The sequence below is a fragment of the Triticum urartu genome, chromosome 2A (genome assembly GCF_056163025.1).
Source record: "Triticum urartu cultivar PI428250 chromosome 2A, HENAU_Tu73, whole genome shotgun sequence".
Classification (NCBI taxonomy): domain Eukaryota; kingdom Viridiplantae; phylum Streptophyta; class Magnoliopsida; order Poales; family Poaceae; genus Triticum; species Triticum urartu.
This window is the reverse complement of record NC_141874.1, coordinates 428,630,069-428,644,940: the sequence shown is the minus strand read 5'-3', so window position 1 is coordinate 428,644,940 and position 14,872 is coordinate 428,630,069. Positions and strand designations below refer to the sequence as shown.

Sequence of the window (14,872 nt, the reverse complement as noted above, 5' to 3'; positions counted from 1 at the left end):
TTTAACACTGGAAATTTTCTTCTACCTTATCTAACATCTTGTATAAATTGTTTCCCCTATCTAACATTCCCGTCAATTCTGTTAACTCACACTGTTAAAATAGGCATGGAGCGATGTCATTTTTTCTTAGCTGGACAAAAATGCCCCTGCCCATAAGCATTAGAGAAAAGAAAACAGAACATGACCGAACCAAACCGGGAATCTCTCTCATGATCCACATCCCCTTCCCCGCTTCCCCTTTCTCAAACCCTAGCGATTGCAGGGGTGGTGACGGTGAAGAACCTGCTAGCGGCAGCAGAGATTCGGCGTTATGAATGGCGGTGGTGCTGAGGATGGGGAAGGTGCTGCAGAGGAAAGCCAGTGCGCGGCGGCGGAGGGGTCCGACCTTGGCGCTCCGGCGAATCCGGCGATGGTTGTTGTGCGGAGGGGCTGCGTCAGCGCATAGCTTCGGCAGGAGGCGGTGTCTCAGCTGCAGCAATCACAGGCCAGGGCGGGGCATGGGCTGAGGGCTCGACTGCCGGTGTGGCTGGAGGCTCAGGCCAAGGCATGGCTGGTTCGGGCTCAACAGCAGCTGTAGGCTCAGGCCAATACGCTGCTGAATCAGCCTCGGCAGCAGCTGCAGGGTCAGGCCAAGGTGCAGCTCGGTTGGCCTCCACTACATGGGCGTGTCCTGATGGGTAAGTTCATGGCACTTAGTGGATTTGTATGATGTTTGTACCACTAGCAATGATCAGAACTATCTAGCAATACTCATGCATATTTTCTTCACTTAATTGTTTCTTGAATTCACAGGATGGATCCAAATTTAAGTTATTTGATAAAAATCTAATTGTTTGGCGATAAAATAAGCTTGAAAGGACATATGATGTTTCTGTTTTGAGAAGATCATTGATTGTGACTTGACAAACTATAAGGATTTCGTTGAATCAACTGTAGAGAAGTACTCTCCGTGTTATTTGGAAGTTGCACATGTGCAGTACTATGATGATGCTCTAAAAATCTGTCCAGAAGTAAAATGTGACCAAGATTTAATGCTTATGTTTGAGAAACACTCGGAGACAAAGGTGCTGCGTATGATCATTGCATATTGTGATCCGTCTGAACCGTATGAGCCTATCACCAAGTGGCATAGTGATGCGCATAGCCGACCTAATAACAATGTAGAACAAAAGGATGATACTTACCTTCGCAAACCAAGACCTGAGAATGAGCATGTTGGTGTTGATTAGGAGAATATGTATGAACTGGATGAACCTATGCCCTTAAATGTGGTTCTTTGTCCTGATAAAGAAAAGGACAAAGACTATATTTGTGAGGATGATAGCGAGGCTGAGAGTGAAGTAGAGGAGGATGAGGAGTTGCATGAGGCAGAGCATACTCCACATGTAGAGTATGACAAATTAGACCCTCCAATGACAAAAGGCTTTACATATCCCAGCATGAAAGAGTTCAAGTTGGCACTTTTTCAACATGCAATCAAATGTGAATTTGAGTATAATACCGAGTATAGTACCCATCATCGATTTAGGGGCTATTGTTCAAGACGGGATGCAGATAATTGTCCCTGTAGGATACATGCTTCTACGATGGAAGATAAGTGTACTATGATGGTAATTGTTTAACTTTACCCATTTGTGAACATTTCTTGCATAATTGTTAAGTGTTTTAGCTAACTACAATGTTTTCTCTATTGAAGGTGAATAAAAACCCATGTGGTCATGATTTCTCTAGTACAAGAAGGAAAAAGAAGACGAAGAATGGAACCAAGCATTGGGTATGTGATAAGGTGAAGGATTGGCTGATTGAAGATGCAACTCTCAGAGCGAAGGCATTGCAGAAGAAGATTAAAGAACACCACAAGGTTGACCTCCACTACAAGAGAATATATATGGGTAAGAAGCTAGCTCTGAAAGAATTATATGGTGATTAGGATAGCAGCTTTGACAATTTTTATAGGTTTAAAGCACAAGTTGAAACCACTTTCCCTGGTAGCATAGTTCAGATTGGTCATTACACTATATAAGGAAAAAAATCAGGTTTAGAAGGTTCTTATTTGCTTTGAAACCTTGCATAGACGGATTCCTTGGTGGTTGAAAGCCATATTTGGCAGTAGATAACACATTCTTACAGGAAGGTTCAAGGGGCAGCTGGCTAGTGCTACCGCTGTAGATGGTCATAATTGGATGTATCCACTTTGTTTTGAAATTTTTGATTCCGAAACAAATGAGAATTGGATCTGGTTTATGCAATTGCTTAGGCAAGGCATAGGATCACCTAGGGGTTTAGCCATAAGCACTGATGCCGGGCAGGCGGTGATGACAAGGGTAAAGGAAGTTTTCCCAGAAGTAGAACATAGGGAATGCATGTTTCACTTGGTGTCAAACTTCAAGAAAAAGTATCACGGAAAGGTATTTGATGACCATCTTTAGGCTACTGCTTACTCATGGAACACATATATATTTGAGAAAAATTGGGTTGCAATGGAAACAGCAAAGCCAGTGGCAACTTCATATCTTAGGAAGTGGCACACTAGGTTGTGGACTAGGAGTCCATTCTAAACCATTTGTAAGGTGGACCATGTAACCAACAACCTCACAGAGTGCTTCAATAATTGGATTAAGCACCACAAGTCTTTGAACTTGGACGACTTAATGGACAAGCTTAGGCAGATGATTATGCTCATGTGGAATCGCCGGAGTGTAAGTGCATCTAGTGCCCCTTAGTGATTTTGGTGTATTGAAGACTTATAGGTTAAGGGACTAATGTGTTTATGAGTGTACACAGGTCTATAAGTCTATGAGGAGTTTGATATTTATAGAAAAATTTGACCCCTAAAAATGAAGTTCCTTGACTGAAGACTTTGAATTTTTGAAGACTTTATGAAGACTTTGAAAGTGAAGAAATTGGTGTGACCTTTGAAGACTTGGCATTCATTCGAGGAACATGAAGCGTGAAGACTTTTGTTTTCGTAGTTTCATTTTCTCTTTCTTGAGTCATAGGAAACACCGTACTATTAAAGGGGGTCGAGGAAATACTAAGGAAAATTTTCCATATGATGCTCAACTCAAAATCCTACACCTACCAATCCCTTTGAGTGAAGCCATTAGAAATCTCATACAGTTCGGTCATATTCTTCAGTGACAGATGAAGTTCTTTTGGTCTCTGAGGAATTTTTTTGACTGAGCAGTTAGGAATTCGCCAGTGCGGATTGCCTACACAGTGAGGAACATGATAGCCCTGAGGAATTTGATACTCAAATTTCTGACCGTTGTTGTGCTATGCGCCAGTTGTCCCAAAATATCTACCCACCTAACGGTCATATCATTGAAGGGCATTTATGTCTTATCATGTCGGGCTGCTCCCTAGGCTATAAATAGCCGCCCCCTACAACTACTAGCTGGTTGGCTTCTTCGAGAGAAACTGACGCTTGTCATTTGAGAGCATCCCATCCTCCGAGGACTTTGAGCGAAAATCATCAAGCACTACAAGGATACCCTCTATAAAGCAACACATGTCCTACAACGTTTTAACTGTATGTTGTAAAATTTGACCATAGAAACGGATATAAGCATTGCACCTTATGCGTTGTACACCTGCACCTCGTGCTCTAGTAGGAGTACAAGTAAAGGCCAGCGCACTACGCAGCCTCTTGTTTAGCCCGGCCCAAGTTGGCTTTCACGATTGATCTAGGTCATTCTTGTCCCCACCCTCCCCTATTCCTATTGAGCTATAGGCTCCCACGCCGGCCGCCGCCCCTCACGGCTGTGACCTACCCGCATCTCGGCGCGCCACCCCTATCTTCACTCCCCTGCGGTCCTCCGTCCTGACGCGCCTCTAGCACCACTCCCCTGCGACCCTGCATCCCGGGCGCCGCCCCTCATCACCACTCCCTTGTGGTCCTCGTCCATCCCGTCGCGCCGCCAGCACCACTTCGCTGTGACTCAGCACCCCGTCGCACCGCCCCTCGTCACCGCTCCCCTGCGACCATTGGTGAAACCAGGGTACGACCATGAATCTGCTCAAGCCTGCCCACCAACTTTGAGAAATTGTTCTTTTTATCACAAACACACGCAACCGCACACCCCAAAGTACGGCCATGAAGCTTCTAAGCCTGCCCATGAACAGCGGGAACAAATATTTGAGCCCTAGGTAAGCAGAGAAGGCGATGAGTCTAGGACATTGTAGTCAAATAGACGTTACTGGGAAGGTGGCGGCCAAAGAGTTTGATTTGTTCCTGTGTGATGGTCTTGACTATTGAGCTGAGAAGATATGTTTGTGGTTAAGAAAATTATGCAGTTGTTTCTAACACTTGAGTTCATGGTCTTGGTCTCATGGTGGTCACCTTCTGTATTTTGTGTGGTAGGAGAGCCAAGAAGTTGGTTAAGCTTATGATTTGTGCCTATTGTTCTTCACTTAAAATCAGAGACTCATACATGATTGTCGTCGTATGCAGTGTCCACATATTGCTTAGTTGTAGTATCCTGGATAAAGTGGACATGTTATATTAGAGATCAAGGTTCTCATTGTCGGAAAATATGCCATGGACACTGAAATTTCAAATAGATAATGCACCAATACAACACATAAGTTTCATTACCATGGATGGTCACTCGAATCAGCATACCTTATAGTCTTGTTTTTTATCTTAGCACCAAGTGTGTTGTTTGAGAATGTTATTTCCTGTGCAGTCCAATGGAAAAATGTTGAAAGACCATGGTGTCCATCGAATTTTTTTCATCTGTTACTAGCTGGATTCCAAGCGTTGCAGGTACTCCGGTGAGAAGTTCATCGTACTTTGGGTAAAATATCATTGAACTGTTGCACGAGCAGTGCACATTCCGACCTACTGTTACTTGTAAAAATTAATGGTTCACACCGTCTTCTTAATGTTGTATCCTTTTTGGGAGAAGCTTTAGTAGTTGGGATACTGATATACTCCCGCCGTCCCATAATATAGGATGTTTTTTGATACTTGTGTAGTGTCAAAAAAACGTCTTACATTATGGGACGGAGGGAGTACTTGTGATAGATGATTCTTGTATGCTGCTACTTTAGTTTTCAATGCAATATAAGGACCAACATTTTTATTCCTGTGAATAAAGATAATATCTGTACATGGTTTATTGGTTCAATTTTCATATCATAAACAACTTCTGTTCAAGGAATTCCTGAGTCATGTTTTGCCTTGATTGATAACACTTCCCAGCATGCTTGCTTTCTACGAATATTGATTACTTTATTCATATCTTGAAGTTTGATAGCGCTATCCTGCACAAAATGATTATTCACTTCTACTTTTATTATTTTCTCATAAACATGCTAAGCATGGTCTTGCTTTCATACAAATATCACAGCAGACAACACACATTGCTAATTTGAATATTGTTTGCAGTTTTCACCCTCGTAAAGCTAATGAATGTGAACGAAGATTATGGAGATCTTTCTAAAGTAGCAAGGTCTGTACTCTGTGCTGATACATCATGCAGATACACACCGTTTGTACTGTTTTCTTGATGATATAGCAATGATATTACTTCATTTTACTAAATAATAAGCTAGCGAACTTATGTCTTCTCTCAGGCTAATTTCATAATGCAGGCGTGTGGAAGTGCATGCCATTGCATATATGGTGGATTTGTGAAATGGTTTATGGGAAAAGTAAGTTTCTATATGCTGCCGAGGAATAAATCATACATAAGTTACTGATTTACACGTAACAGGAAGTGTTGGTCTAACTCTTCTCTCACCCGATTATATATTATTAGAAAGCTTTGAATATAGCTGCAAAACGCGGTTGACTGGAAGGCTGCATGTCTCCCCTATATTTTTTCCATGGTACCATAATTTTTTTGGTATATATTGATGGTGACATGTGATTAAGCACTGGCCTGTATGACATATGATCAGGTGTACTGCAACTTCAGACCACAACTGGGACTTGAAGGCTGCTCTCATACATGAAAGACGACAGGTATGCATAACTTAGGTAAAAAGCGCATGTAATTTATGTTTCTGACTCCCCAACTCTGCCTTTTTTTCAAGATATTCAGTATTTATACACATTTATGAAGCAAAAAATAGAAGATACATGTGTGTGCTGAAAACTGATGTTATCTAATGTATTAAAAAAATCACTTCACTATTGATAGCAATTTTAATGTTCGTCACAACTAGTAACATGGTCGACTGAAGTTTACGGTGCTCCACTAGTATGAGAAAACTTTCGTAGTTGCCATTTTTTTGCTTCTTGGCATACTTAGTAAGGCTCATCCAATACACCAAATAGGACAAGTTCCAGGGACAAATTCCTTAGTAGAATGTTTCTTAGAGGGAAATAAATATGTATAGGAGAATGACCTTACTAGCCTTTTTTTACAATGTTTGAAGAAACTTTTGCCTGCTATGTTTCAAAGGCTGGGATGATTTTCCTTACATTGTCGAAAAATGATATACTTGTGGATTTCTGTTTTAAGGCGATAGGAACTTAAATTGCAAATCAGATATTTACAAGCTAAGATTTTGTAATTCTTCCATGGTTACACCTGTAGAAATGTTTGTACAAGACTAATATCCTGCCGCTATCACTACTTGCATCATATCAATGCCTTGTGTGCTGACAGTTCGTTCTATTTTTATGTTTATAGATTCAAAAGATAAATGGATTATATGGGTGAGTGGAAAGTATACTGCGATGATGATGATGATGATGATGTTCCTATTCATGATGATGATGATGGATGCTTTCAGTTTTAGTTACATTGCAGGGACAATGTTCATGTCGGATGATGTTCCTTGGTTAAGTTTTTAGTTCAGTTGTAGGGATGTCGATGGATGCTTTTAGTTTAAGTTTCGCTATCAAGAAAATATTTAGATTATGCATCACATTTGGATGATGTTGCTCCTCTAATATCGAGTATTGTAATCCAACAATTTCATTTTATATATGATTTCTTCCTCCCGTGAGTATATTCTCTTGTTTTTTCTTCACTTGAAATACATAATTGTCGCCATTACGTGGAGCATTAATTTAATTGCTGGCAATATATATAAAATAAATATTATTGACATTATATATAAAAAAGTAATATTATTTACATTGCAACTTATTTGTTGTCGAGCAATGGGATTTTGATTCATGTGCATAAATCACCAACATAAAAAAGCGTTGCACTAGTCTATTTTATATGTTGCATTCTTGCACCGGTTCATGTTACCAACGGCTGTGTAAGCGTTGCACTATGGGCTAGCAACACTGGATAAGGCAACGCATCCCAAACCGTTGGTAAATGCCCTAACAACGCATATATGGACATTTAGATACGAAAAAAGCGTTGCTATAAGGGGGGGTCATGTTGTAGTGAAGTGAGGAAAACCCAAACCCAAACACCTACAAACCCAAAGTGATTGAGCATCACTGAAGAGATTGATCATGTGTGGATACGACGCTTGTTACCTTTGAAGACTGTGCTTCTTCCAGACGGTTAGGCGTCATGGTCTAGAGCATCCAAGAGGAATTGTGGATCACCGAGTGGCCGAGTTTGTGAAGGTTCGGAAGTCACCTGAAGACTTACCACGAGTGATTGGGCGAGGTCTATGTGACCTTAGCTCAAGGAGAATACGGTGAGGACTGTGTGTCCGGGACTGTGTGTCCTCGGGTTTAAATACCTAGCCGCTCCAACCAGATGTACCACTGAGATAGCAGTTGGAACTGGTCTACCAAATCATTGTCTTCACCAAGCCTACTGGTTCTATTTCCTCAACTCTTTCATTTCCTCATAACTGTGTTGAGTGCTTATCCGTATCTGTGTTTGAAGACTTTGACTGAAGACTTTCTCAATTTCCTCAGTTCAATTTCTTCAGTCTATTTGTCTTCATCCTGTGTTATCCTGTGTTTACGCTTTCTGTACTCTGTGCTTGTCTTCATTTCATCATGATGACTATGCTTGTGTTCTGTTATGTTTACTTTTGAGTACTTATTCTGCTGCTAGTAGTTCTTTGCTAAGGAATTTCCTCACCTGCAAATTCCTTAGTGAGGAATTCATAAAAATCGCCTATTCACCCCCCCCTATAGTCGATATAACACACTTTCAATTGGTATCAGAGCAAGGAACTCCCTTGTTATGTGTGATTTTGGTTTAACCGCCTGGAGTTTTAGTTATGTCGACCGCAGGTATGATCAAGGTCTCTGCTAGGTGTCCTACCTTCGATGGGACGGACTACCCGTACTGGAAAAATACAATACGAATGCATCTTGAGGCAATTGATAATGATCTCTGGTATGTTGTGGAAAATGGTGTTCCCTCAGTCACATCTTCTCTGAATGCTGCTGATGTGAAGAGATTCAAGCAACTCGACTCTCAAGCGAAGAATATCATATGTGGCCATCTGAGCAAAGGACAGTATGGAAGAGTGAGTGCTTTGGAAACTACTAAGCTTATCTGGAATAGGCTGTCCAAAGTCAATGAAGGAGTCTCAACACAGCGTGACTCTCGAGTTGATGTTCTTCGCAATCTCTTCAACCGCTTCAAAAGACTCGACAATGAAAATGTTTAGCAAACCTTCGATCGACTCACTGACATCTCAAATGAGCTTCAAGCACTTAGTGCCACTAACATCACCGACCATGAGGTGGTGAAGAAATTGCCGAGATCGCTTGATTCCTCATTTGATACTCTGGCATTGATTATACAAGAACGTGCTAATTACAAGTCACTTGATCCCGCTGATATCCTTGAGAGGCTAAATACTCATGAGTTCCAGCTTGCTGAGAAGAGAGATCTCTATGGTTCAAGCTATGGAAGATCACGTGCCCTGAAGGCCAAGGCAGTGTCTGAATCTGAAGATGAAGATTCTGGTAGCAGCCTTGGTGATTCTGAAGAATTGAGCCATGATCTAGCACTGCTCGTGAAGAAACTCCAGAAGTTCTCAAGACGTGGTCGCTTTGGAAAATACTCAAGGAGCAATGATTCCTCATCCAGTGACTACAAGAAGAGGCTTTGTCACAAATGCAAGAAACCTGGACACTATATTCAAGATTGTCCTCAGTGGGAAAAGGAATCAAAGAAGAAGAAATACAAGGATTATAGTTCTGATGATGCGAAGAAAAAGAAGAAAGACTCAAAATATTCATCATCAAAATCCTCGAAGTCTTCATCTTACAAGAAGAGCAGTTCCAAGAAGGCTCGGGCATTCATTGGCAAGGAAATGGACTCTGAGGCTGAATCTGAGGAACATGAGGAAGAGGAGGCATCTGAGGAGTCTGAGTCTGGTGTGGCGAGCCTGGCTCTCGCTACTGTTTTCGTCAGCAAGTCCATCTTCAACTCTGAAGAAAATGGCTTCACCAACAAGCCTGATGAAAACAATGATGACTACGCTCCCTCCTATTGCTTCATGGCAAAAGGTGCCAAGGTACTCAAATACCCCTCCTCTGAATCAAGTGAGAATGAATCTGATGAAAACCTCAAACCCAGCTACTCCAAACTTGCTAAGATTGCTGTAAAACAACAAAAGGCTTTTGAAAAGGTTCAAAACATGCTAGACAAAAGTGATGATATGTTGGGTGAAGAAATGGATCGCACTAAAACCTTGACTGAAAATCTTCAAAGACTTCAGTCTAGGTTTGACAACCTTCAAGGTCATCATAACACTCTCTTATCTAATCATGAGAAGCTCTCTTATGAATTTCTTCAAAGAAAGCAAGATCTTGAGCAGTTAAGAGTGAGTTATGAAGATCTTCAGAAGGAGCGTGATTCATTACTTGCTCAATAGATCAGCGCTACTCAGGAAGAATTTGTTCCTTCATGTTTGAAGTGTATTGAACGTGAAACTGCTAATTCTTCACCTGAATGTTCAAATACTTCCATTGCTGCAAATTCTTCAACTACCTCTTCTATCACTAATTCCTCATCCGAGGACATTACTAGTATCACTAATGATGCAGGGCTGAAGGAATTGTATATGACAGGCATTTACAAAAGCCTCAAAGGGCATCAGGCTCTTTGTGACGTGCTTAAAAAGCATATCCTCAACAGGAACCCTAGGAAAGAGGGTATTGCCTTTGAGAGGAAAATCAATGTTGATGGGTCCTACTGGAGACCTAAGCAGTATCCCAACCCCTCATGGGTTGCTGCAAAGGGACCTCCAGTTGATCCATCTAACTTATCTGGCTTTTCATGCGAATCTCCTCGTTCTGATGATGAGTCATTTGACTCCAACTATAAACTGTTCAAAAATCAGAATGGTGAAGTATTTGCTAGATATGTTGGCACTAACTGCGGGAACGGTCCTCCTATGAAGAAAATCTGGGTTCCCAAAAAGTGCCTTGAAAGTCTTCAGGTGAATGTCCTCAGGACACCACCTGTGAAGAATAGGAACCCCAGATCAAATTCTTCATATGGACCAAATTCCTCAAAAGGATCAAAGTCCTCATATGAATATCATCTTGCTAACAACTCTGTTTCGCAGGGAAGAGCCAAGGGCTATGAATATGAGCATTATTCTTCTAATCATTATGTTCATAATTCCTCGAAGAATTTCTCTTCTTATTCATATGCTTATCCTAACTCCTCTTATGTGAAACGAAATGGACTGGCTTCTATGCCACCTTTCTCGTATGGAGCTCGCAAAGTGATGAACTCTTTGCCACCCCTTCAGATGTGGGTGGTGAAGAAAAAGAACTAATCTCTTCTGCAGGGTCAGGTCTCCAGATGTACGTAATTGTCTGAAGAATTTGCAGGAGACCTGAGTATGTCTGAAAGGACGCACGCTAATCATGAATACATGAACTTTCATTTCTCACGTCCTCATACTGCTTTATCTGTTCTGTTGCTTGATGAAATTGATCTGATGAATTGTTGTCATATTCTTCACTGATGAAGTATATGAATTCCGTAAGTTGCACTAATTCATCTGCAGGATGATCAACCCAAAACCACTGAGTGGGTCCTCGATAGTGGATGTACAAATCACATGACTGGTGACAAGAATCTATTGATGGATGCTCCCTTATCACCATCGCATCTGAAGCATATCATCTTCGCCGACAAAGGCAAAAGTCAGGTATTGGGTCTAGGTAAGGTTGCGATCACAAAGGATCGACACATGGACAAAGTCATGCTTGTCGAGTCCTTAGGATACAACCTCATGTTTGTCTCAATGCTTTGCGATCTTGATATGGTTGTTGTCTTTGGCAAGGACCGTTGTGTTGTGGTTATGGAAGCTGATAATTCCAAAGTCTTCAAAGGCTTTAGGAGAGGAGACCTGTATATTGTTGATTTCTCTACAGGACCGCAATCAGCCGTGTGCCTACTTGCAAAAGCTTCAGAAGGCTGGCTCTGGCATCGACGACTTGGTCATGTAGGCATGAGGAATTTGCACATGCTTGCGAAGAAGAAGCATATCATTGGCATTGAGAATGTCTAATTCCTCAAGGATCACTTATGCGGAGCCTGTGAAGCTGGGAAGATGCAAAGGCTAAGCATCCAGCGAAGACTATCATGACCACCACTCGTCCATTTGAATTGCTTCACATGGATCTTTTCGGTCCTAACCATTATTTTGCAGTCTCAAATGATGCATCTCAATATGGCTTTGTTATCGTTGATGATTACTCTCGATACACATGGGAACACATTGTTACTTACAAACATGAAGTGCAGGAAGTCTTCAAACGATTTTCCTCGAGGGCTTGAACCAACTTTGGTGTGAAGATCAAGCACATCAGAAGTGACAATGGAACTAAGTTCAAGAATTCTGGTCTTGATGACAATCTTGATGAACTTGGTATTACTCATGAGTTATCTTCTCCTTATACTCCCCAGTAGAATGGCGTCGTGGAGCGCAAGAACATGACTCTTGCTAAGATGGCTCGCACTATGCTTGATGAATACAAAACGCCTCGTCGTTTCTGGATTGAGGCAATTGATACTGCGTGCCACATCATCAACAGAGTATATCTTCACAAATTCTTCAAGAAGACTGCCTATGAACTCCTCACTGACAAGAAACCCAATGTAAGTTATTTCAAAGTCTTCGGTGGTAAATGTTGGATTAGGGATCCTCATCACAACTCAAAATTTGCACCGAAAGCACATGAAGGTTTCATGCTTGGTTACGGAAAGGACTCGCACACCTACAGAGTCTTGAACAATGTTCTTCACAAGGTTGTTGAAACTGTAGATGTGCGGTTCGATGAAACTAATGGCTCGCAAAGAGAGCACCTACCTTCTGTGATAGAAGAACCAGCACCCGAGGAAACTATCAAGTTCAAGGCTACTGAGGATGTCATTCCTACCGAAGAATCCGCTGAAGAATTCATTCTAGAACATGAAGAACGTCGAGCTAAAGCACCTGAAGAAAATGGTGCTGAAGAAAATGCTGATCAAGTTCCTCAACGACAACCAGCTCATCCTCGTGTTGCAAAAGAAGTGCAAGTTGAAAAGATCATTGATGATATTAAAGCACCAGGTCCTCTCATACGCTCAAAAGCTTCACATTTATCTAACTTTTGTGGGCACTATGCTTTTGTCTCTATCACAGAGCCCACTAAGGTAGATGAAGCATTTCTGGAGCCTGAGTGGATTCAGCCATGCAAGAAGAATTACATCAGTTCGAGCTCAACAACGTCTGGGAACTGGTCAAACGTCCAGATCCTCCCAAGAACAATATCATTGGCACAAAGTGGATCTATCGAAACAAGCAAGATGAAAATGGCCTTGCGGTAAGGAATAAGGCACAGCTTGTAGCTCGAGGCTACACACAGGTTGAAGGAATTGATTTTGATGAAACTTTTGCACCTGTTGCTAGACTTGAGGCTATTCGCATATTACTTGCTTATGCCAACCATCATGATATCACTCTATATCAAATGGATGTGAAAAGTGCATTCCTCAATGGTAAGCATGAGGAAGAAGTATATGTAGCTCAACCCCCAGGTTTTGAAGATCCTAAGCATCCTGACAAAGTTTTCAGACTCAATAAGGCCCTCTATGGCCTCAAGCAGGCCCCTCGGGCGTGGTATGATACTTTGAAGGAATTCCTTATGAAGAAAGGCTTCAAACCCGGTTCACTGAACCCTACTCTTTTCATTAATCTTATGATGGTGAACTATTTGTGTGCCAAGTATATGTTGATGATATTATCTTTGGCTGTATTGACCAACGTTATAGTGATGAATTTGCCTATATGATGAGTGAAGAATATCAAATGTCTATGATGGGAGAATTGAAATTCTTCTTAGGTCTTCAAATTCATCAACAACGCAATGGCATATTCATATCTCTGGAGAAATACCTCAAATGGCCATCTATGCACTGATGAAAATGGTATTGACTTCGATCAAAAGGTATACCGCTTAGTGTTTGCATTTAGCCCAGATATTATGCTTAGTGTTTGCATGTGTGCCCGATTTCAAGCTACACCGAAGGAATCACACCATAAGGTTGGGAAGCATATTCTTCGATATCTAGCTCACACACCAACACTTGGATTATGGTACCCCAAGGGCTCAGCTTTGATCTCATTGGATATTCTGACTCTGACTATGCTGGTGATCGTGTGGACCGCAAGTCAACATCTGGTACATGTCATTTCCTCGGACGATCTTTGGTCTGTTGGTCCTCGAAGAAACAGAACTGCGTATCACTATCTACTGCTGAAGCTGAGTACATTATCGCTGGTTCTTGCTGTGCTCAATTGCTATGGATGAAGCAAACTCTCAACGACTACGGCGTCAACGTGAAGAATGTGCCTCTCTTCTGTGACAATGAGAGTGCCATCAAGATTGCTCACAACCTAGTTCAGCACTCGAAGACAAAGCACATTCAGATTCGTCATCATTTTCTTCGTGATCATGTGTTGAAGGGCGACATTTCTTCGTCATCATTTTCTTCGTGATCATGTGATGCTAGCCGATATCTTCAAAAGCGCTTGGATGAGAAGAGATTTAGCAAGTTGCGGTGTGAGCTAAATATCTTAGAATCTTCGAATGTTCTTTGAAAAGGACACTCATCCTAACACTTATGCAAAATTGATGACTTAGATGTGCAACACATGAAGAAAACGTTTTTCTTCAATCAATGAAGAATAACACTCTAAGTGTGAAGAAACTAATGAAGAATTTGATTCTCATAACCCTACGACAATTGTACGCGGTGTCTGAAATCATCATTCTTATACGGTGTCTCAGGCCACCACCAAAGTTGAAAATCTTCAATTTGAGTTTTTCCTCAGTTTTGAAATTCCTCAGTTGTTCAAATTCTTCAACTTTGCATTGTCTTTACTGTTTCCGTCGTTTTTCTTCATTGGCTATATATATATATGAGTTTATGTCCTATACAGCATTCACTTATGGCTATTTCTTCAAGTTGGTTTTTCTGCTAAGTGAATGTGATCGGACCCTTCACCCTCCATGGTATACTCAACCCAATCTGTTCACAAATTCTTCATGTGCGTTCTATTTGAAACTCGTTCAAAATCTTCACTGTGTGCTTGTCAGCTGAAGAAATTGCGAACGGAACTTTAAAACTTATCTTATCTAAATTTTCGGCTTTGCCGCTCAAACCGTTCCGCATCCCATGATATACTTATCTATTCACCCACGATCGCACACGATCTCCACTTCTCAGTATGTGGGTGACACATGTCAAGCGAATGAGAAGGGTCAGGGCCACGTTGGTCCAAATTCTTCGGGCGAACAGTTTTTCACTGTGGCCATGAATACCCCCTTCCCCTTCCTCACTTCCTTTACTCCGCTCGACCTCTCTCCAGCTCAAGCTTCTCAAACCCTAGTGCCGCCGCTACATCATCATCGCTAGTGAGGAAGAGCTTCAATGCCTCGACCTCGACGCCGTCGTACTCGCACCGGCCGCGGAAA

The 14,872-nt window shown here is 41.6% G+C and overlaps 1 protein-coding gene and 1 pseudogene across 1 annotated transcript; both read left to right on the top strand.

Annotated features, from left to right (window-relative positions):
• Nucleotides 1-208: 208 nt before the first annotated feature.
• On the top strand, nt 209-6,953 carry LOC147985340 (uncharacterized). Its single transcript, XM_087544040.1, has 8 exons — nt 209-677; nt 793-1,610; nt 1,697-1,892; nt 4,689-4,768; nt 5,393-5,456; nt 5,599-5,658; nt 5,908-5,971; nt 6,645-6,953. The coding sequence occupies exons 2-5, from the start codon at nt 1,236-1,238 to the stop codon at nt 5,405-5,407; spliced, it is 666 nt and encodes a 221-aa protein (XP_087400166.1). The 5' UTR covers nt 209-677; nt 793-1,235; the 3' UTR covers nt 5,408-5,456; nt 5,599-5,658; nt 5,908-5,971; nt 6,645-6,953.
• Nucleotides 6,954-8,157: 1,204 nt separating this feature from the next.
• On the top strand, nt 8,158-10,754 carry LOC147985339 (uncharacterized; annotated as a pseudogene).
• The last annotated feature ends 4,118 nt before the right edge of the window (nt 10,755-14,872 follow it).

Bases quoted from the DNA above. Each gene is read 5' to 3' on its own strand.
- LOC147985340 (XM_087544040.1), top strand. From the start codon at position 1,236: ATGTATGAACTGGATGAACCTATGCCCTTAAATGTGGTTCTTTGTCCT. The intron at 1,611-1,696 runs GTAATTGTTTAA...TCTCTATTGAAG, and splicing joins AAGATAAGTGTACTATGATG to GTGAATAAAAACCCATGTGG. The intron at 1,893-4,688 runs GTAAGAAGCTAG...TTTCCTGTGCAG, and splicing joins CTACAAGAGAATATATATGG to TCCAATGGAAAAATGTTGAA.